Source organism: Pocillopora damicornis, chromosome 1, assembly GCF_964200805.1.
Source record: "Pocillopora damicornis chromosome 1, jaPocDami1.2, whole genome shotgun sequence".
NCBI classification, from domain to species: Eukaryota; Metazoa; Cnidaria; class Anthozoa; order Scleractinia; family Pocilloporidae; genus Pocillopora; species Pocillopora damicornis.
Window position 1 is genome coordinate 10,108,627 of NC_142670.1, and position 22,602 is coordinate 10,131,228.

Here is a 22,602-nt window from a genome sequence, read left to right on the forward strand (position 1 = left end):
AATAAATTAAAATGAATTAATTAACAATAAATTAATTAAAATAATTAATTAAAGCGAAAATTGGACAGTCTCACTCCCAGTCTTCTCTCTCTTTTCTTTCCCGTTACGGCTCTCTGCTGTTTTCAGGAGTTCTCAAATTCTAGACAAATTTCTAGGTAGGGGCAGGAAAGCCAAAGTTTTGAGAGTGTGAGTGTTCCTAATCTCATACCCAGATCCTATCGTTTAATTCTAATTGAAATGGCGTGGAAGGTCTGGGTACGATGCCATATTGATACTTAAGTCCCCCCCTCGAAGCCAGAGAGGATGATGGGAAGCTGTGAGACATTTCAAAAAATAATAATTGGTACAAGCTGGGGATGCCACTTGTCTGTATAGCAAAAATCTTGCATCCATATTAAGTTACCATCTATTTGCTTTTTCCTTTTTTGTTTTATCTCAATCAGATATATGTATTATGGAGTCGACGCCCCTGCATCCATAGAAGCCCGTCGTCAACTGACATTGGGTCCGCAGTCCGAAGTCCCGAATCCACCTGTATATTTTTACTGCCGAGTTAGCGAAGAACGCTTCGTGCACTGTCGGAAGAATTCCGCTGAATCGTGATACTTTCGACACCGGAAGCTTGTTTGAACGTGACTGACCGTCACATGACCATAGGAAAATTTTACTCGTGAGGAACCGCACTCGAGATTCGTGCTGAAGAAGGTTTCCTCTAAGATGACGGTATACACATGTGAATTAGTCTCATTTAATACCCATGATGGTTATTTGGAGAGATAAATTAACAAACTTTCTTATTTTTACTTCCTACATGGGGTAAACAGTCGTACGAGGATGATGAAAACTTTGGAAGTTACAGCGTGGTTGGTTCATTTCCCAAAGATTTCGGGTAAGTTCTCAGTCTGTATCGATTGAACCTGTGTCACAGTGGACGATAGAAAGTGCAAGTTGTCTTTTTTCAACACAGCTAAGAGGTACCATTTCGTTTCCGCGATTAAGTTTTGTTTTAACGTTCAATAGCCATGGAAATATGAAGTCTAAGCGTAAAACAGTTTCTAACGAGCCAAGCCGGTGTACAACTGTACACAATTTCTTAGTTTTCTCAACGTTTTCGAATGTTTATTCTTCGCTGGAAAAATTGCAAAGGCTACTTTTCTTAACTTACTCTCGAATTGTTGGACAATTGGAGTAACCCTAGTGTTCAATGGCTCATAACGCGATGATTTGTGCAATATCTGTAATTCTTTGTATCACATGAAATTCATGGCGAGGGTTTTGAAGCAATATCATTGATCAAGTAAACTGAAATGGTTTGTACATGGTAAATAAAATTGCTCAGCTCTAGATGTATCGTGACCTAAACTGCATGCGAGTGACATTGATCACATTGTGAAATAAATGGGATTATGTCACTGAACAATTAATAGATATATATACGAAAAAAGATGCTCACATAGGGTTAAAGGAATTTGTGGTGGAAAGTTGTGAGCTCCTTGAAGATCTTTTTGTCGATTCTCCTTACTGTCTGTTGAGGGGAATGTTTAAGAGCTAATTGGGAGAATTGCAAGCTAAATTTTGGGAGTTCAATTTAAAGAAAACACTTTTCATGAGCTTGACTATAAATTTAACCTCCAACAGCAAATATCTAATGGTTAATTCTTGGCTGCAGCTTATTTCCTTGTTAATAAGCTATGAGAATTTGGTGTGAGATCAGGTTAACAATTTATGCCTGATAAGTTTGAGCATTCTCATTACCAGTTGCTGGATAATATATGGATATTGTGAGGAGAAGTTATGCATTGATCACTTCTGAGAGTAAAAGGCGTTTAGTGAGTGGCTGTGCAGATTTGTTTAAGCAGCTGATATACAGGAAAGTTGTTTGTCCAGACTCAATGCTTTCTATTTTGCACCCCACATGCAGAATGCCAATTCTATTACCACAATGTAGACAACTTGTAATCTGTTTTGGTAATAACATGATTTCGAGTGCTATTTGGTGTAAATAAGCACAAGCAGTGTTTTCAATGACAACAAAATTGCATAAACCTGTAGGGCAAGTCCAATTTGTAGTCTTCGAAAAATGTACAAGTGCTTATTACATCTAATTAGACCTAAAATCATGTTATTACCTTTTAATAATATACATGAAAAAACATTACAGTCAAGAGAGAGAACATTTTAAAAGCATGCAGGATAAATTTTACTTTGCACTTGTGTTACATCTTTGTTCTCATGGGAATGCACTCATTTTCAGCCAATCAGAAGTGCTTAATTTTTTTTATGTATATTATTAAGTGAAAAATATCTTTATTTTGTGTTTAGCTATGGTCCAGAAGACCAGGATGAACTCTCAAGCAGTGACAACAAACCCAGGATTCTATTGCTGGGCCTTAGAAGGTGTGCAAATTACAACGCTGTTATAGTTTCAAGAGCAAAATGTTAGAAAATATAACTTAACCCTTTAACTCGCAAGATCTCATTAGAAATTCTCCTTACTGTCTGCTATACAATTCTCAAGATGTTATTTTGGAGAATTTGGTATTGGATCGACTGATAATCTTGTAACTGATATTTCTCTTTATTCTCATTACTTGTCTGCTTGATGTTGTTTTTACTCAAAGGGTTAAGTACATGTACACCTGTATTCCTTCTCTGTCCCCCTGATGATCCTTTACACCCTAAGAGTGATGAGTGTCTTATTTCTTCTTACTGTATCACCCTGAATTGCACATTAAGGTGAAATGTATTTACTTTATCATCTCAGTGGGAATCTTGGATCCTCAAATCCAATCAGCAAATTGCTCGCTTGTAACTGGTCCAGTTTTTTTCCTTTTCTTTACAATACAGAACAAGGTTTCAAATTTTTTTTAATGCCATTAGCTGCGAAGCATAGCAAATAAGGAAACTAGCAGAAAAAGACTGCATCCTGTCTTCAAGATCTTAGGAACAGTTTTTTATTTTTCTATGTCCTCCTGCATAGTACATAACATACGTACCTGATTTGTGTTACAGTGTAAGACACTTTGTTAACTCCCACTTAATTTTTTAAAATGGCACTGTGTATCAGCTGATTATAATTAATATCTCTGCTTTCAATTTTCTTGAAGGAGTGGCAAATCTTCCATCCAGAAAGTTGTTTTCCACAAGATGTCTCCAAATGAAACACTTTTCTTGGAAAGCACCAATAAAATAGTGAAAGATGGTATCCTTGAAAACAAAGGATGGTGTAACATTTTAGGTTACAACTGAAGTACAGAAGATTTCAAACTATCTAAAAAATAATTTACCAAAGGCAAAGTGAATAATTGTGTTGGTATAATTGCTCTTGATGTGCTTTCAAATTCTGTTATAGATTTGTTTTTTCTTGTTGAAACACATTGTAACATTCTGTGACAATTGTTTTGATAACTTGTATCTAGGTACATATAAGAAGCCAGTCTCCAGTAGAATTTAACAGGTTTATTCAATTTCATCAGCAAAAACTTTGTATCTTTCTTTGAAATTGTTTTGCCAAATTTAATAGAACTTCCTCTGCATTTCAGAAGAGTGTTTTCTCCTAAATAGCATTTATCGCTTCCTACGTAACATTGGCAAAACGTAAAGCAACCATTTTGACATTTAGCTCCTCTGCTATAATCACCTTGTGCAAGGTGATTATAGCAAGATATGATACAGTCCTCAACCAATCACAGGGCAGGCATCTCTATAATCACAAGAGCAATTATGCTTATAAAAGAACCTTAATTTAATACACAGAAGTAATAAATGTATAACCTCTCCTTACAATATCCCAAGAGGTAATGAGAATATCTACATTTATCAGGTTGAAGTTGTTATCTTGAGCGGACACCCAAATTCTTGTTGCTGTATGTAATCTACCAGACCAAGTGAATTTGTAACAGCTAAACAGGAGAATTGTCATGTACTTTCTACTTTTAATATCCATATATTATCCCAACAAACAGGTTAATGAGAATACTCAAACTTATCAGGTAGAAGTTTTTATCTTGATCTGACACCAAAATCTCATGGCTAATTAACAAGTAGATGTGTACCAGTTAGAGGGGAGAATTACCAATTGGGTCTTGAGAGTTTTTAAAGGGTTAACATGATGATGTTCAACACTGGTTCAGCTGATGATACCAACATATTACAGATAACCTTCAGCCATTTTCCTAAATAAAAATCTTAAGTTCTTAAACTTATTTTTTAGTCTTCATCCTCATTCATCCTTGCCCACAGTCCCTTCATGTAGTATTTTGTTGATATTAAGTAACCTCACTTGCTTCTCATGTTGTCAAATACTCCATGGATTTCTCCAAATTGATAAAAGTATTTTAAGTGATTTGTTCTCAACCCTTTTACTCCATAACATCAGTATGCTTATTCTCCATACTACTCTCTAGACATTTCCTGGGGTTCTGACAAGGAGAATTTGTTCATTAGTCAAGAGCTTCCTTGGGTGGTGATCATTTCCTTTATTCTCATGACCTTAATGTGTGACTCAGGGGTGATATTGTAAGGAGAAATTAGATGCTGGTCACTTTTAGGGGTTATAGGGTTAAAATTGATTTATGTAGGAATATGGACCACAAAAAATTGTTTACTTGAAGCATATTTTTTTCCTTAACTTCATGATCCCTAAGACATATCAAATAGCTCCTTTGTGCAGTTCCAGGTATGTTATTTGTACTTTCTGTTTTGTATTCATGTTTTGAATATATGGTATTTGAACAATTTTTAAGCAGTGTACTGCAATTTCTATAGGTTTACCAATGAAATCACACACAAACAGGATCTTTGTAAATCCCAAGCCTAAGTTTTACGTTGTGAAATGGTCCATCAAGTTCTCGTTTATCTCAATTTTTTCTTCTTCTTGCATAGATTTGGGACTTTCCAGGCCAGATTGATTTTTTTGACCCAGCATTTGATTCAGAAGTGTTGTTTGGCCATTGTGGAGCTCTTGTTTTTGTTATAGATGCACAGGTATGTCTATGTTATTTATTATTCATGGAGGGGTATGTTGCAGATGAAAATCATTTGATTGATGTTGTAATTAAATCATGTAGGGGAGGGCACTTGTAGATCTTGGACTACCTGAGCTGCTGTGATCTTGAATGTCTGACATGATGATTGCATTAACTCAGGTTTTAAAAATGATGGACAGTCTGCAAAATATGATAATTTGGTTTCATCAGCCTAGTATTTTCAATTAGTCACTGTTATGTAAAGAGTTTCCAAAGCTGACATTTTTCAGTGCTAGCCCTTTGATGAAGAATACTTTCTCTTCATGGTGGCCAATTCACATCAACCAGCTCCAAGTTGATGAAACCAAATCATCTTGTAATGCCCTCCACAGTCTCTTTAGAATTTTACCCCATTACTTGCCAGTAATCTTATGAATATGAGCGGAACATTCGAAGCTTAGTAACCGCGCATTAGATCGGACAGGAAAATGGAAATGTTCCCACAGATAAGCTACACCCCCAATTTCTTGCAAAGATTTTTGGAAAAAAGATGCAGCTTATCTGCAGGTTTTTACAGTATACTGCTCCTTTTCTGGACTACATTCATAGGAAAAATTTATTTACAAGACACTTCTACTGGTATTCAAACTATTTTATCTCTCTACTGGCGCCCACAATGACTTGATTTTTGCCTTGACACCTTGTTTATGGTATCCCAAACAGCAAGGGCATTTTTTTCTTGATACCATTTTTTTCTCAGAATTAATTTTCTTGGTATATTTTAGGATGATTATATGGATGCCCTTGGAAAGCTCCATATGACTGTAACAAGAGCATACAAGGCAAGCTTGAGCATCAGTCACCATTTGAGAATGTTTTTATAATGTCCCTTTGACACTTATGATGAACTAGAAACGAATTTGTCCCCACTGCATCACCCTTGAATCACACATTAAGGTCATGAAAGGAGATGGTCAATCGCTAAAGAAACTCTTGATTGATAAACAAATTCTTCCTGTCAGCACCAAGAATCTAATGTCTCCCAACAATGTCTGCCCTGAATCACACTTTAAGGTCACAAAAAATAGAGGATATGACCACTAGCTAATGAAGCTCTTGATTGGTAAACAAATTCTTCCTGTCAGCACCAAGAATCTAATGTCTCCCAACAGTGTCTGCCCTGAATCACACTTTAAGGTCACAAAAAATAGAGGATATGACCACTAGCTAATGAAGCTCTTGATTGATAAACAAATTCTCCTTGTCAGCACCTTAGGAAATGTATAGAGAACAGTGTGGAGAATATGCTTACTGATGTTTGGGTGTAAAGGGATAAATGCATTGCGCCTACCATTGTGAGCATGTTGCTCTAACTCCCAAGATTTGATTGTAAATTTTTCCCTCCAGCAGCTTCACATTTCCTTGTAAATAAATTAGGAGAATGTGGTGTTAGATCAAGATAACAACTTCCTCTGTACCTGATAAGTTTGAGTATTGTTGTTACTTGTTTGCTGGGATAATGAATGAATGTTATAAAGAGATGTTACATATTTACCACTTCTGGGAGTTTGTGCCACTGAAACTGGGATGAGCTTTGACAGGAAGTGGCCTTACAGGAAGTGGCCTGACAGGAAGTGACCTGATAGGAAGTGGCCTGATAGGAAGTGGCCTGATAGGAAGTGGCCCGATAGGGAGTGGCCTCACAGGAAGTGGCCTGACAGGAAGTAGCCTGACAGGAAGTGGTCTGCAAGCGCACTTTACCTTACTTTCCACCCAATCATCTAGGTATTCACTCTGTTAGCCTTTAAAAGGTTTTTTTTAACTTAATCCTTTAATCCTAGAGGTGATTGACATAAAACTTCTCCCTATAATATCCATACATCATCCAGCAAACAGGTAACAAGAACACTCAAACTTATCCGGTGGAAGTTGTCATCTTGATCTAACACCAAAATATCATAACTAATTTACAAGGAAATGTGTAGCAGCTAGAGAGGAGAATTAATAATCAGATCTTGGAAGTAAATAGTTAAAGGTGTGAGCTTATATTTGTGTTTATGGGAATTTCACTGCAAAAGCAAGATCTACACGTATCGACAGAAATCCTTTCTTGAATCTCTCCAGGTCAATCCAAACATAAAGTTTGAAGTATTTATTCACAAAGTAGATGGATTGTCTGATGATCATAAAATTGGTAAGAGAACTGGTTACTTCCCTCACAGTGCAGTGCTCCACAATGATCCCTGAATTTTTAAGTGAAAGTCGGCAAAGTTATGTTTGTCAAATGGTGAGAGTGTCCACAAGTACATTTATATGTCCATGTGGGAGTGTGTTTTTATCAAAGAAATATCTGGTAAAAACTTTGTATCATTGTATTGTGTGGTAAGCTACACTTTCTTGTTTGCAACATACTGGTCAATTTAGCCTGCAGAGCAGTGCTCAGTATTTTTTTGCTAACTAATTTTTTTTTTGGCCGCCATCTTTGATTTTAATGGCAGTGGAAGGCTGTGAGAGAAAAAAAAATTAGCACCAAGGGGGTGGTTGACGGTCAAAAATAAGGAGAGGGGTGGGGGTGGGGGGATTGAAGATTACTGGTTTCTTTTGATGTTTTTCTTTGAGTCCTTGGTAAATGCTCTGCAATTTTGTATTTTTAACACAGAAACTCAGCGTGATATTCACCAAAGAGCGACAGATGAGCTTGCAGATGCAGGTCTGGAAGGCCTTCACTTGAGGTAATTCAATTTTAGTTGACATGTAACGCGCCTTGCTTGATAGTGTTTTCACACTTATGTAGACCAAATTAACGGTAATTATGTAAACATAGCACTAGACTGACATTGTCGTGCTCTGCAATATGTAATCCGTTTGATGGATTTTCCGTCTTATTTTACAGCTTTTACTTGACGAGTATATACGATCACTCAATATTTGAGGTAAGGTAATATGGTGCTCATAGGAACTTAAATTTTAGAGCTGTGATCATATACATGTATAGTACACAGAGTGATGCAGAAGCGTGCGCAGAAATTGAATGTCTCTTCGAGCGTTCAACTCGAGTTGAACACGCGAAGAGAAAGTAAATACCATTTATACAAGGAAACATGTTTTTTTAAGATTATTATACATGTGCATAAACTTCATATGCCTTTACTGACTTAAAAATTCGACAAGCGACCATGGATTGAGAATGGTGACCGCCACGCCATTCATTCATCAATCTGACAGAGTAACGCCTAAGGCGAGTGACGTGTCAGTAGCTGATTGGCGATATCAAACACGAGTGATTATTATCGTAATTTTTACACATGTGCTGTTAAGGCTTTTCTCAGGGCTGGAAATCCTTGTAAAACATCGCATTTTATATAACAAAGTTTATTGTAGTTCATGTGAAGGACTGCTCTGGCTGCTACAACTGTAGATCTTTCCTGCATCACTTAAAACACAGGGTCACCAAGTTTTTATGATTTACTAATTGTCATCATGTTTGTCGTCTTTTCATTATCAGGCTTTTAGCAAAGTAGTTCAAAAACTCGTCCCTCAACTTCCAACACTGGAGAACTTATTGAATATTCTTATAACAGTAAGTACAGCGCCTCGGTTCTATAGTTGAAATAATTTGGTTTTAACAATTGAGTTGATAATGTAAATTGGCCACCGTAGAGAAAGTGTACATGTGAAGCTGACGTTTCTAGCATTATTCAGCCCGCCGTCTGAGTTTTATTCTGTTTTTTTCTAACAAAGGGCAAATGTCAGCTTTAGAAACTCTCCGCAATGGCTAATTTTCAACTCAGTCCCTAAAACCAACTCATCTTGTAATACTTCCACCGACATAGTACCATGGTATCTCTAGAAGCTTATCCTTTAAGTTATCTCTCAACTCAAGTCTTATCATTTCATATGAGATAATTTGAAAAAAAAAAAGTTAGTGAAATTACTTTAAACTGACTTGAAACAAATGGAGGGGTATTTTCTACATATATGTGTAGAATATACAGAGCATGTTGTATCTACAACATGCTCATTTCTAATAAAAAAAATAAATAATGGGTCAGAGACTGCTTCTAGCAAATTCTGCCCTGTGATCCACATTTGTTGTAGAAAAATTCAGAGTATTTCATCTTGGGAGTCTTGTCTGCGACTCTACGTCATGAGGCCAAATCATGTCGTATTGTTATCAGCTGTTCAACATTTCGCAATGTTTACTTCATTAGGGATTGAATTGCTAGAAGCCTCGATAAATCTTTTCCCCTTCCTATTTTTTCTTTTTATTTCTAATGAAATAACAGAGATATATAAAAAAAACTTTGTGAAGATGGAAAAAAAATGCGTAACTTTGAAATGGCATCAAAATGTACAGAAGCCATTTAAGCTACTACGACATGTGTGCTTTAAAATGCTCGTTTTTGTATTCCTGAATTTCAACTCTGTAAGCGTTATGTAACATTTTAAGTGCACATGTAGACACCATCTTTAATGTGAGATTTACCCTGTTTATCTGTTTTGTTTTCCTTTTCCAAGAATTCAGGCATCGAGAAAGCCTTTCTGTTTGATGTTGTCAGCAAGATTTATGTGGCCACGGACAGGTAAGTGGCAAAATGTCCGCGTTTATCTTACGCTGAACCATCGAGTAAGGTTTATGTGTACGTATGTACAGTTTGGAATAGATTCAAACTAAATGCAATGAGTAGAGGACTTTTTTCCTAATTAACATAGCGTCATCTAATCACAAGGGTGGTTGGGAAATTCGAAGAAGTGATGCAACCCAGGACACAGTCAAGGGTCTGCTTAATTTTTTTTTTAATTCTTTTAACCATTCTCATGTTTTTACAGGATGTGTAAACACGGAAATAAGTCGTCCACTCTGTGAATAAAATAATTCTCCGAAAGCATAGAAATAGTGTTGACAAAATCTCGTGCAAACTCGCTTGTGCAATGAGAGCGCGCTTACTGTCTTAATATTTGATAAATGTGGTTATTTTTATACTGTGGTCCTTGATTGTGTTGTGCTCTTTTCTTGTGCTTAGTTCACCGGTGGACATGCAGTCCTATGAGCTTTGTTGCGACATGATCGACGTTGTTATTGATATTTCATGCATTTACGGGTAAGGAAGTCAACACTGATGTTTATTACACGTGCACTTTGCAGTGAGGTTCTTGATTTCAGCTCTGTGGATGAGGTCCTAAAGCAGAGGTTACTGGCGGTCTACCACCGCTTATAAGACTTCTCGCCTCCGCTTGTTTAGCATGCGAGTAGGATTCTCGTTTTTGGATTTCGCCTGACGCTTCGGTCACCAATTACACCATCGGCAGCCGGTTGTGGAAAAAGTTATTGAAACCTCTGCCAAAGTGTGTTAATTTACGTGTCGTTTTGAGCCATTTAACCAATTGTTTGTGTATTAGGCGTGTTTAATGCAAATTTGCCCAGATTTGTCTAATAAAAAACTCGTTTGCAACAAAAAATCAATGCCCCTTGAATTAACGCTAGTTGAAGGAAAATTGGAAATTACTTCCCCATGAATAAAATTAACGCAGAAGAGGCGCTTGAGTTTCAGAGTTAGAGAAATCGACGTTTGCCTCCAGTTCGTAACTTTACAAACTTTTCTCGTGTTCTTCCAACATCCCGCGTGTATTATTACGCATGTAAACCGATAGAAACTGCAATCTGTTGCTTAAAAAGAATCAATCGTATTTGGTCATCAACAGGTTAAGAGAGGAAGGAGATAGCAGTGCATATGACATGGAGTCTTCGTCGATCATCAAACTCAACAACTCGACTATTCTGTACCTTCGAGAGGTGAACAAGTAAGTGAGCGTTTCCATGGCGCAGAGTGGTCGTGCACCCTTAACTTAAGTATTGCATGACCCGTTAGTTTGTTTACTTCAGACTTCAGTCAGGTCGTGGCAGTCATCTGGTGTTTGATAGCTGGTTTGTCGTACTGCAATGTATATACTTATTGAATGAGGGAGAGGACCCAGCGGACGGGGCTAAAAGTCATGACGCACGAACCGAGCGCCAAACGTTTTCCCGTTCAGCCCGACCAAATTCAGTCAATAAGCACTTAATCATTTGACTTTAAGTGCAAAACATTTTTAAAAGTTTGTTTCAACCTGAATATAACGCACTTGCATGCAAAAGAAGGGCGCGCACCAGACAACTAATAAAAAGATTCTTCAGTAAAAGCCGCTTTCCTTTTATTTCAACGAGTCAGAACGAGAACTCGTAATTCATTGAGAAGCGCAACTCATTTTGTCGTTTGTTATATTTTCAGTTAAAGAACGCAATTTTAATTCACGCCCTCGGAAAATGCAAAAGGGCCGTGAAAGTGCACGGCAGAACGGCTTTTTACCGGGCTGGCTCACGTTAACCCGCCCGTCCCTAACACGTCATCTCTTACTATGGTTTTTTATGGGATTACGCGCGCGGGGCTATACGTATCATAAGAGAAAGCGAGATATGGCATGAAATACACCAGCTTTAAATTGCGGTTGAAATCACGCACTTGTTTTGAGCATATTCCGGGACAAAGAACCAACCATTATTTAGCTTTGCTAGAAGTAGCGCCTAACTAATATTTGAGTTGCATGGGGTAGGCCTTTTTTTTCTGCAGTTTCGTTAATTGAAGTTTCACTGTGAGTAACGTTTCTAATTATAAAGTAGGCCACATTTTTGTCAGTTATTACGGTCATCTTTTATTATATTCAGAAACAATTCAAGTTTACTGATTTCTTCACAGATTCCTTGCCCTTGTCTGCATTCTAAGAGAAGACAACTTCGAGAAAAAAGGTCAGTGCACAGCGTGCAATGTAGCTAAATGAATGTTGTACACTTTTCAGTTTTGAGAGCGACTAATTCTGGAACAAATGCTGAACGACCCTTTTTCTCGCATATATTGCTATTGTTTTCGATTAAAACCTGAAAATTTCGTAACCGTTTACCACCAAACATCAGTAAGCATATTCTCCGTTCTATTTTCTCGACATTTCGTAAGTTGCTAACAAGAAGAATTTGTTAGACAATCAATAGTGTCTTTATTTGATGATCATGTCTTTTATTCTCGTGATATTGTGAAGAGAAGATAGATGTTAGTCCTTCTAAAGGGTCAAAGGTTTAAAGATACGTGTTATGGTCTTTAAATAAATTAACGCAAACGTAACCTGGAAGTTTATTGAAGTTCCTTTTTTTTTGGTGTGATATTGTATAAAGTTGCTTGTGGAGTGCTTTTACGACTTGTTCTGATGCTATATACAAGATGTCAGCCAGCTGCTTTCGCTACATCTAGCTTTTCAAAGAGGACTAAACACACCTCGTCGCCATAGCAGTGTGTGAGTAGTCCTTCATAATCAGCGCTTCCGCACATGTGTTTCTTCGCCTGCGGGAAATTACGAGGTCTTTAAAATTGCGAGTCAGCGAAGGGTCCGTCAGGTGTTTAGCAATGATTATTTTTAGTGCCAGATCCCCGGCAAACTTCTCCTCGATTCGTCTCCAATCTTTCCCAAGGGTGAGAAACGCGTGTCTTGAAGCGCTAATAATGAAAGTCAGCTCCAACATTTCTTATGATTTGTCGTAGGTCTGATAGACTACAACTTCTACTGCTTCCGTCAAGCCATCAGTGAGGTATTTGAGATTTGTTTCATGTACAGCTCTTAAAGTGAAAAGATATATCAAAAGACCGAAACAAGAATAACCACTATGGCCAAGAGATAATGAACAGAATAAGTGTTCTCATGAGAACTCAGGTTAAAAACAGGCAAACTACTAAATGCGCGGGAAAACGCGGGTGACCAAACCATGAGTAGTTTTCGGTGTACGGCTGATTGGTCTAGAGGAAGGCGCGAGTTTTTTGGACCAATCGCAGGGCAAGGTTTACAATGGTTCAAACGGTGCGCGGAGATGTTTTGTTTCATTTGTTGTACAAAATATTTTTCACTGATGTTTCCTGTTCTTCTTCTCCGCTCACACCTAAGTTGTTCTTGGCGCGATTTGCGCAAATCTAGGTTTGTACAGGGTTTATAGGCGGTAAACCCACGGTTTGTGCTGATTGGGTTTCGAGCGATCAGGCTCAGGCTCAGGCCCAGGTCTCTTTTCGCTCATTGCCGATGAACACTCATCCTCAGGGGCACCGAATACTGTTGTTGCAATAGTAGTTTAAATTTGTTTCTCTCTGTTTGTTTTTTTTTTGTCTGTGTTTTTGTTTTATTTGCTGGTTTTGGTTTTTGTTTGTTTGTCGATTTTTGGTTTTCAATCAATCAGACATTAGACACAGTAGAAAGGCAGTTCTTCCCTGTTGAACTTTTCTAAACCTTGACCTTGTACACCAACTGACTTTATGTTCTCGAATTAGTCTTAGTGATCAATTAAATTGTTGAAATTTCGTTTCCTTTTGTCAGGTGTTTGAAGTCAAACGCCAGATGAGGTCTGTGTCCGATACTGGCTCCCAGTCCCCTTCAGCCGCGTACTCAAACGGCAGCGCAATCCCCGCCCTGGATCATGAAAGAAATGACAACGCTGTAGTAGTGTAGCGCAGGCTCAAATGTGCTGTTTTGCAATGTATTCAGTAAGACAAAAGCGTCGCTGTACTTGTGAGGGAGATTGTCTCTTACTTTAACAGGCCTTTCATCTCTAGAATATGAAACAGCTTTCGCTGTCAGTTTTTGTCAAGCTGACTGATCGTAGTTCTCAAAATGCTAATAATGTGATCGTTGTAATCTTGAACCATGTCGAGTCTTGCGTGGTACTGTATACCGTAGACTTGACGCTGTTATAATTGTCTCGTTTTGTTTTCGTTCTTGTTTGTCAGGGTTGTTGTATAGTTCTATGTTTGAGGCAGTTTGATAAGCCAAACAAAACAAAAACATAGGCAACGGGAGAAAAAAAAGTAAATATAAAATATGTTTTACCGAAGCCGGGCTTATTTCAACCTTGCTTTCCGATAATTTTTCACTCCCAAAATTTCCAAGGTCTCTCCTCCGCAAGTTAATAAAACCAACGTTACGTGACGGACTTAGCACGAGCCAAGAGTGTAGCGTGACAAGTTAAGAACCGACGATGAGCGGACCACCTGTTTTGGCAAGGAGTTAATATGAAGTAGGAAGCTGTCAGGTGATTTAGTTCATGAACCGGGCAGGTCTCTCAATTAGTGTAATTTAATGTACTAATTGTAAATAATTATGTAATTACGAGAACCCTGTGTTTCTTAAAAGGAGAAGTTTGATTGGTATTCGATAGCAAATCGTAACAAATAAAGAATCGCTTTCCCTCGATTTTTGTACAGAATTTTGCACTTTGAAGTGTTTCTCCTTCGCCCGCTTTTTCTTTCAACTGCATTGAATAAGAGCCTGGAATGGGAATGTTTTTGCATCAGCCTCTCTAAATTTTAGACCAAAAAAACGAATATTTTCAAGGTTGTCACACTTTTTTATTTCCAAGGGCTACCAATACAAGCAAGCGGTTTGAAATCAAAGATATAGTTTTCGAAGGTTATCGATCTGATCTTGCTACAGCAGTGTAATGATCACCCGACCGTGACCAGCTGCATTATAACAACATTCACTCTGCTGATCTTTACCAACATTATAGGAGCCTCCCCCACCCCCACAGGCATCATATTCATTATCTCCACTGCTTCCCCCAGAGTACCCTCCTCCTCCTCCAGCGCCTCCTGATCGTCCATATGAACCGCCACCACCTCCAAAACCACCCACAATATTGTTAAATTTGGCTCTTCCACCCACCCCTCCCTGAAGGAAACCTTTGCCACCTTCTCCACCATCTCCCATGGTGCCACCAAACATCTTTGAACTTCTTCCACTGGAGTAAAAACCGCCCCCGCCGCCACCTGTTATAAAAGTCATAACAAGAATGAAATAAAGAAAAAAAAAAAGGAAACAAATAAATTAATAATAATTTCTCTTCACAATCAACCGGGCAAAGTATTTTGAACCAAAAATGCAGTAATTATCAAATACACTTTATGGAAGAGGTGGGCCAGAGGAAAGGAAGGGAAATACATCATAATATTATTATCACCAAATCTCCTTTAATATATGCTAAACTCAATTTTCCGATGCAAAACGACATTCTTTAAATGCTTGTTTTCATGTGCTGAACCATTCTTGCAACTATCAACACAAACTTTTTCAAATTAAGCTAAATTATCCTAAAACTCCTCTTATTAATTCCACCTTTCGATGTATTTTATGTTTTTTAGAAAGACCCCAGAGTTCAAATAGATAAGACTTACGTTAAAACCTTTTTCAAAAAAAAAAGATAAGAAAACATAAAATGAAAACAAGAAAATATCAAATTCACCATACATACATACATATATATATATATATAGGAAGTCTGTGTATTGATTTTTCCATTTTACAGTGCTCGACACTTAGGAGTAGAGCGTGATATACGTTGCGATAGGGGGAAGGATCTTTGGTTACTATTTAGAAGCAATTAGCAAGATCCCATTTGACTTTGTACATTTCTACCGTATGAGAAGGCATAGCAATTTCAGCGTACAAAGCTGAAAAGGGTTACGTGATCGTAGTGCAACCTTACCCGAATTATCATTATCAGCAGTCTGTGCACCATGTCCATTGCTCCCCCCTGACCATGATCTGTATCCAGGATTCCCTGATGTGCTTACACTGGCGTCGCATCCAGGCTGCCTTGAAAGTAATGTATCCACGCCTCCACCACCTCCAGCTATTATTAAGGGTGTACTACCACCTCTAACGACAAATGTCCCTCCACCACCTCCACTAGCTAACGGAAACTTTGGACTGTTGTTGATCGTTCCTTCTTGACCAACAAGTATGTGAATAATCTCACCTTTGGATAAACTGAAACTTCCAACCATTCTTGCACCTCTTCCTCTGTAACTAGAGGTGCTGCTCTTTTTGTCCTTGGTCTTACCGTACCCTCCAGCTGCTCCTATTGCTTCTACTCTGTATTCACCAGTGTACGGCACAGTCCATTGTTGAATACCGCTCGACAATTTCACTTGTCCGTCGTGATCCTGACCTGTATAGTAACTGCCCAGCTTTGCTGGACCAAATCTTCCGCTCGCACCAAGATTTGTAAAGACGGCCCTAAAGGATGCTTTATCAACATAAAATAGCGTATAATGTTTAGAATTGAATGATTCTGAGTCGCGTAAGTAATTGATAAAAGTTTGTTGTGCTAATTTACTCTTGATGAAAGAAATAAGTTTCGGGAGGAACCCATTACTTGGAGTAATTACTTGGAGTAATTGGCTCCTGGTTTCGAGGACTAAAGTTTCAAATTGAATGCAGGGCTAGACTTTGCAACCGTCAGTCGCAAAAGGAGAATTCAATATGGTTAAACAATTTCCCTTTGGAAGTCGAGAGAATTACTTGGTAATTTGGTTTCTGGTGAATTTGCCCCATTGGAAGTTCGCCCCCAAACGTAAGACAAGTTCGCTCCACCCTCACCAGTTCGCCCCAAAATATTCCGACTCGTTCACCCAACCAAAGAGCGTATTAATTTCTTACAATGAGCAAAACAACGTTTTCTCAGTCATCAATATGAACAAAGATGTCACTTTCAACTTAACTCAGTCAAGTGGTCTGCCTCGTGTGCGTCTAAGTGGATATTAACTTACAACTATATAGTGTCTGCCAATAGTACTTTTATAAAATGCTTTAAAAGTTTTTCGGTCGGTGAAAAGTTCGAAGGTAAGACGACATCGCTAGTTCTCAAAAATTGCCACGAACAAAATCGTCCCCAGACATACCTGTGTGTATATAATTTAAGGTTGTCAAAGCATTAACAGATCCCAGCTTGTTGGACGCGGTACATTGGTACGTGCCAGAATCTTTAGGATCAAAGTCTGATATATGTAGAGTTCCATTGCTGACACTTGTTCGACCTTGTGGTAACGGGACAAGTCCTCTTGACCAGACTATTTTTGGCGAAGGAAAACCAAACGCTTGGCAAGAAGCAGATGCGTTTGTACCTCTATTGACTGTAATAACTCTGTTTGGAGTTTTAGTGAATCGTGGAGGAACTGAGGAACATAAAGAAAAAACATGTTTTTATCTAAGTTCACTTAACAATTCTCAAAAATTTGGCTCACTTTTTTTAAAATAAAGGAAAAAGATACAAACAAAAACTGTTTTTCTATGCTTTCCAACCATTCATATTCGAAACTGTGATCACCAATAAGCTTTCCTCCCTTACCAGGGTCAAGTAGTTGCTTAGAGGACTAATTCGAGCCTCATGATATATTATTATTCCAACTTGCATCTTCCTCTATCTACGTTTAAAATTGATTTAGTAAGCATTCCGAATTTTCATCTGAAATCCAGGTATAAAGTTCAGGTCAAATATTATTTTATTTGTTGGAAAGAGTTTTAGAAGACCTACGTCAGTAAAATTAAAAGCTTAAGACAAAAGAGAAATTATAATTGCAGTAACGATGAGAGAAAAAATACAGAATATAGACCATGAATAAAGACCTTTAGTATTTTCATCATTAGAGTAATTATTATTATCTTTATTGTTGTTATTATTATTAAAATAATTATCATCGTGATTATCATTGATATTTATCATAGATTTCATTATCATTATCATTTTTGCTATTATCAAACTTACTATCATAATAAGTAAAGAGTTACGGTGATTCTTGGTAATGCACTGTGCATCCTGTTCTGCGCACAAAATCACGCAATCAGGCGAATAAGCGCACACGCTTTCCGAGAGAATAGTATTGTTTTTCAATCAATGGACCAGGTAAAGAGGTGTGATGGTCTTATGCTCTTAAAAGAGCACAGTGAACTATATTTTTTATTGCATGATTTTGGTGTACAAATTATCCCCTTTAAATTAGAAAATCTAAAGAAAAAATTCAGAAAAAAAAACAGAGATGCAGCTAAAAACGTGCACGGAGCCCGTTACCCACTGATGCAAATTATAACCTTGAAAACAACGACTCAAGGAACGTTTTAAGTAGATGTCGTTTAAAATTGTGTGAGTTTTCCCTAAATTGTATATCAAAATGTTTCAAGCGCTCGAGACGTTCTACTTATAAACTTTATTTCCTGTTACTTTGAAAACCCTTGCTTCCAGGTAAACGAAAAATGTACCGTGAACCGATAAAATAACTTGCGTGATTAGTGCCAGTACAGGCATAAATGAGGTAAGTTTGGCCGATCGTATCTCTTAAAGAAGCATGGTGACTTATCGTTTTCATTATATATTTTTTAAACAGACATGGCTAGGAAACATTTTGGGGAAGTTAAAAAAAAATTGCTGGGTAACTTTTTTTTCTGAGGAATCACCTTAATTGAAGTCTTTCCGTGAAGATTTACATCAAGTAAGATAAGAAATCAAAGAAAAACTCATTACGGTCACAACTGCTAACAGTAAATACTTTACTCTCCAAAGCATGCTTACCTTCGACAAAGAGCTTCACCTACCTTTGCACCTCACCCAATATGCTCTTGGCCGTGCAAACGTAAGCTCCCGAGTCATTATACGTAGCTTTTCTGATTTCCAACTTATTATGTGGGCTTGAAATTGGTTCCGTATCACCTGTTCTACTCCAGTTGACTGTAGGCGTTGGATTCCCATCAGCCGAGCAATAAAACGTGACAGTTTGGTTTTCAGTAACAGTGTCTGAAGTCGGTGATACAGTCACCTTTGGTGCAGATAAGGACTCGCCTGGTTCACCTTTGGCTCCTGGTTGTCCAGGTGTCCCTGGGTTTCCTAAGAAAAGGAGAGTTGCCATTCAAAGGAAATAATTAAATGATAATCATTAAATATTGTTAAACGATAAAAATGGGAATATATTTAATCTAAAAATATTGTAACGGTTTCCTATATTGGTGTTGGGAGAATGAATGTAAGTAATATATTAGCATAAGTCATTCCTTAAACATTGTAATAAGCCAGTTGATCATTTCCTATTCCTTTTGGCGGTCTTATCTTACCGATAGAGTTTGGTCACCTTTTCCTTACTGTGATCGTGAATTTGACATGGAGACAGATGTTTTTGCGTAAACTGCGGTTTGCGGCTAGTTACCGGTACTTTTTCATTATGTTGCTCAAAAAAATAATTAATTACCAAGAAAATGACTCCACCCTATAAAAATTGATCCTGCACAGGAGTTTCCTGGAAATAACCCCCCTTTACATTTTATCCATTTAATACTCTCGCTTTTAAGCTAAATCCATGTCGAATTTCCGATCAGGAAAATAGTTTTCAGTTTTTAATTTAACAGATTCGACACCTCTTTTTCTTAGAGGTGATTTAAGGTGTAAACGTGAAATACTTTCATGTTCCGCACTGAATTTGTAATTAGATAACTTATACGAATAGCTCGTAACTCTCTTAGGGGCGGCACCTTGGGTACGCCCTTTCTTCTCCGAATTTTGTGGTCACTCTGCTATTATGAAACAACCTTCGAGGACAATTTTCTTTTAGGATACCTTTCCAAGTATGATTTTAACTCTGTTACTAAGTTTATTATAATTTTTATATTGTCAATCTTGTTTTTGTTTTGGCTAAACTTGACTGCAAGACCAAGAAATTTAAGTTAGAAAGACATTTCGGAAGGCGTAAACATCGCGAAGGGAGCTACATATATAGTATGCGAACTCCGTCCTACGTAGCCCAATGTGATTCGCTATTTAATATAAGTGTAAAAGCATGACGAAGGTTAGAGATTGACAGCTCTGTAAGTGTCACCTTTATAAACGGTGACCCTCTCTTTCCTCGAGAGATCAGAGCTAGTCCCCGTTGTGACAACTAGTGTAAAAGGATAGAATAAAGAAAAAGTCAACAAAACGAGTGTTAGAGTAAATTTTACTCTTAACAATGTAGCTACTTTAGGTAGAGACATGTAAAAGATCCTGGGTTTCCTGAGGAAAGGAGAGCTGCCAGTTAAGGACACATGTAATGAAATATTAATCATTAAAGATCGCTCCTTTAGATAGAGACATATGAAAGATCACACTTGTAACGTAAACTTAACGACAATGACGAAAACGGCTTTAGTATCATATGATTGTAAAAACAAAAAAAAGAAACTCTGGTACTTCTCTTGTGCTCTCCAAACTTCCCCCTTGTATCGATACCTCGATATACGCACGCTTAACATTAGGCAATGTTGCAAATGAAGCGATAAATAGAAATGTTTACAGATAAAAATGAATGAGTTGTTAAAATCAAACAAAGGCTCATCCGAACAAAACTATCATTGCGAACTATTATTGTAATAAGAAAGATGTTTTTTCGTCTTGTCACGAGCGTGGGACAATGAAAAATTCTGAGTCCCCATGAGGAATCGAACCTCAGACCTTCGGATTTGCGCTCCGACGTTCGGAAGGTCTGAGGTTCGATTCCTCATGGGGACTCAGAATTTTTTCTTTTTTCAAGTCGAAAAATCATCTTTAATTCTTTACTGAGCTCAAAACTCACCATCTCTATTATTTCTATTATTGTAATAGTTTTTGACCACAAATTGTTTATTCTTTTCTTTCCTTTTTTTTTTTAATAAGTTTTACTTTAGTCGTTATCATCGTTATGATTATCATCGTTATCCTATTATTTACCTTTTTCTCCCTTGATTCCTTGAGGGCCAATATCTCCCTTGATGCCTTGCTTTCCCGGTCCTCCTGGAGGTCCCACAACTCCTCGCGTTCCCTTTTTTCCTCTAATTTCTTTGGGCCCTCTCTTTCCGGGAAGACCACGAGCTCCTATTGGTCCGGGGGACCCTGCCACACAAACCCTATCTGGACTCTGACAGACATATCCTTTCATAGTCGATCGCACATATCTCTTGATAGCCGCTCCGAGGTCATAGAGGCTAATCGATTCATTGCCGTTGACGGTATCCACGCTGCGACGAACAACTGGAATTTTGTATTGGATGGCTAAAATAAACAAAGTAAAATCATTGACTGATGTTTTAAGTATATTTCAGCAGCATTTAAAACTGACATATTCTCCAATAACTTTGTAAGAGTAGACAACATATCTGGATCAGGCGATTTGAAAAGGTCCAAAGAGATTTTTAAAGCGTTTATACTCGAGCCCAGATGCTTCTGGAAAGAAAGAGAACCTTTTGGTAGTTGACAATGGTTCTTTTTGGAGATTCTAACATATCAGTGTAGTATAAATCTTACTACCGTTCTAAAAATATTTCTGCAGTCTGATTGGCTTCGCTATTCGTTACTTGTTTCGTAAAAAAAACTACGCGCTGAAAACGGATAAATCCTCATGAAACACGAGCAAAATTGTAATACAAATGCAAATTACGAATAGCACACGCACGCTTTAACTTGCATTATCGGTGCGGCAAATTTTGCTGTCTTTAAAAAAAAAATTTACTCGTTCTTATTGACATAAAATTGCACTCGAAATCATATTATTTCTTATACATATGGCGATTAAACCTACTAGCCTAATTCTGCGTGCCTGTAGACAAAAATGAATAAAAACACAAGCCTGTCTTGACGTTAAGTGAACGACTGGTGAATTGATACTAAAACAATTACATTAGTCGCCCATGGATCAAATGCGAGATAAAATTCTCGTGCCCATTATCTTATTGTACTTCTATCCAATGTCCAGAAGAAAAACACAGATGCCGTATACTATATCAAAGAGAACATATACACGATAACAAAATTTGGGCTAAAAATTGGAAAAATTTCAGAGTAAGTTCTCAGTCACCCTACCATTTGATGTGTCAAAGTTTTCACTCCCGTGGGAAGAGGCTGAACTTTCTTTCAGAACGTCTCGGATTTGCTGAATTTGCAGCGAGAATTTCGTGTCCATTGTCCTCAAGTCCCGGGCGACAGTTTCTATTCTCGCAAACAAAGCAAACACTAAAACAATTGAAATGATCGATAGCGTAGAAGAGCACGTGTAAAATATTTCGCTTCGTTCTCTTTTTCTGGTGGTCATTTTTGTATCTCGTACGTTGTTATCCATGGCGAATGGAAATACAAAGGTGAAAATTCATGTACAAGTTCGTTGAACGCTTCGGGGGCCCCTAGAATGTGTAGCAGGAGCGGAAGGAACTTCTACAATCTCCATTTGATTATCTCATACGTGACCTCAGATATATACTTCCTCTTGATACATCGCGCACAGCATTCCCACAGGAGCACTTTTTGCTCTGCTTACAACTTAATTCGTTATGACTGTGAATATATGAACTACGGATAAAGACGTGAATATGAAAGCGATCTTCACAGTAATGAACACTACTTTAGCAGTAGTGAAAATGAGGCCTAAAAAAACAATAATAATAATAAAAAGGTTCAGGCCCTATTTCCACTACTGCTCATTGTGTTCATTGCTACGAAGATCACTTTCATATTCACGCCTGAATTCGTTATTTTCACGCGTTGAGGTCATACACATCGATAATGCTGTCTTGATTGTCCTGTTCTGTGGCCGCTTCCTCAGCTATTAATCATTGTTTTGCTTGATTGCGACTTAAATTTATAATCTTGTATGCCCCCTCCCCTCCCACCTTCATTGGCGATAATGTTTGCCTTTCGTATGATGTTTTGATGCAAATATTATCCTGTGAGCGTGTCTGCTGAAGCGATTCGGTTGTTTTTTAAATCACAGCTGACCCTACGGGGAGCCTTTCATAAATC

At 37.8% G+C, this 22,602-nt stretch overlaps 2 protein-coding genes across 3 annotated transcripts; one reads left to right on the forward strand and one right to left on the reverse strand.

The window, feature by feature from the left end:
* The first annotated feature begins 629 nt into the window (after positions 1 to 629).
* On the forward strand, positions 630 to 14,228 carry LOC113680304 (ras-related GTP-binding protein C). Its single transcript, XM_089202239.1, has 17 exons — positions 630 to 723; positions 825 to 889; positions 2,323 to 2,397; positions 3,108 to 3,202; positions 4,647 to 4,678; positions 4,885 to 4,986; positions 5,753 to 5,809; positions 7,092 to 7,161; positions 7,627 to 7,699; positions 7,861 to 7,900; positions 8,473 to 8,547; positions 9,486 to 9,550; positions 9,992 to 10,069; positions 10,671 to 10,769; positions 11,702 to 11,751; positions 12,536 to 12,582; positions 13,356 to 14,228. The coding sequence occupies exons 1-17, from the start codon at positions 718 to 720 to the stop codon at positions 13,485 to 13,487; spliced, it is 1,161 nt and encodes a 386-aa protein (XP_089058365.1). The 5' UTR covers positions 630 to 717; the 3' UTR covers positions 13,488 to 14,228.
* A 133-nt stretch (positions 14,229 to 14,361) lies between these two features.
* LOC149051891 (uncharacterized) lies at positions 14,362 to 21,977 on the reverse strand. Of its 2 annotated transcripts, XR_016185671.1 has the most exons (5): positions 21,670 to 21,977; positions 20,542 to 20,862; positions 18,382 to 18,693; positions 16,718 to 16,990; positions 15,520 to 16,062 (listed from the first exon to the last, which is right to left on the reverse strand). XR_016185671.1 is itself a non-coding variant. In XM_089203142.1 (4 exons), exons 3-4 carry the CDS (start codon positions 15,818 to 15,820, stop codon positions 14,463 to 14,465), a joined length of 642 nt encoding a protein of 213 aa, XP_089059268.1. In that variant the 5' UTR covers positions 15,821 to 16,062; positions 16,718 to 16,990; positions 18,382 to 18,657; the 3' UTR covers positions 14,362 to 14,462. The 2 variants fall into 2 exon arrangements, 1 of the variants encoding a protein (XP_089059268.1); XM_089203142.1 differs by lacking the exons at positions 20,542 to 20,862; positions 21,670 to 21,977 and adding an exon at positions 14,362 to 14,803 and having other exon boundaries at positions 18,382 to 18,657.
* Between the last annotated feature and the right edge of the window lie 625 nt (positions 21,978 to 22,602).

What these genes read in the sequence shown, in the direction of transcription:
- LOC113680304 (XM_089202239.1), top strand. An exon ending in GTCTGATGATCATAAAATTG is followed by an intron (nt 7,162 to 7,626) that starts GTAAGAGAACTG and finishes TTTTTAACACAG; the next exon opens with AAACTCAGCGTGATATTCAC. An exon ending in AGACAACTTCGAGAAAAAAG is followed by an intron (nt 11,752 to 12,535) that starts GTCAGTGCACAG and finishes GATTTGTCGTAG; the next exon opens with GTCTGATAGACTACAACTTC.
- LOC149051891 (XM_089203142.1), bottom strand. Translation starts at nt 15,820, where the DNA reads ATGGTTGGAAGTTTCAGTTTATCCAAAGGTGAGATTATTCACATACTT. An exon ending in TGCTGATAATGATAATTCGG is followed by an intron (nt 14,804 to 15,519) that starts GTAAGGTTGCAC and finishes CTTTTATAACAG; the next exon opens with GTGGCGGCGGGGGCGGTTTT.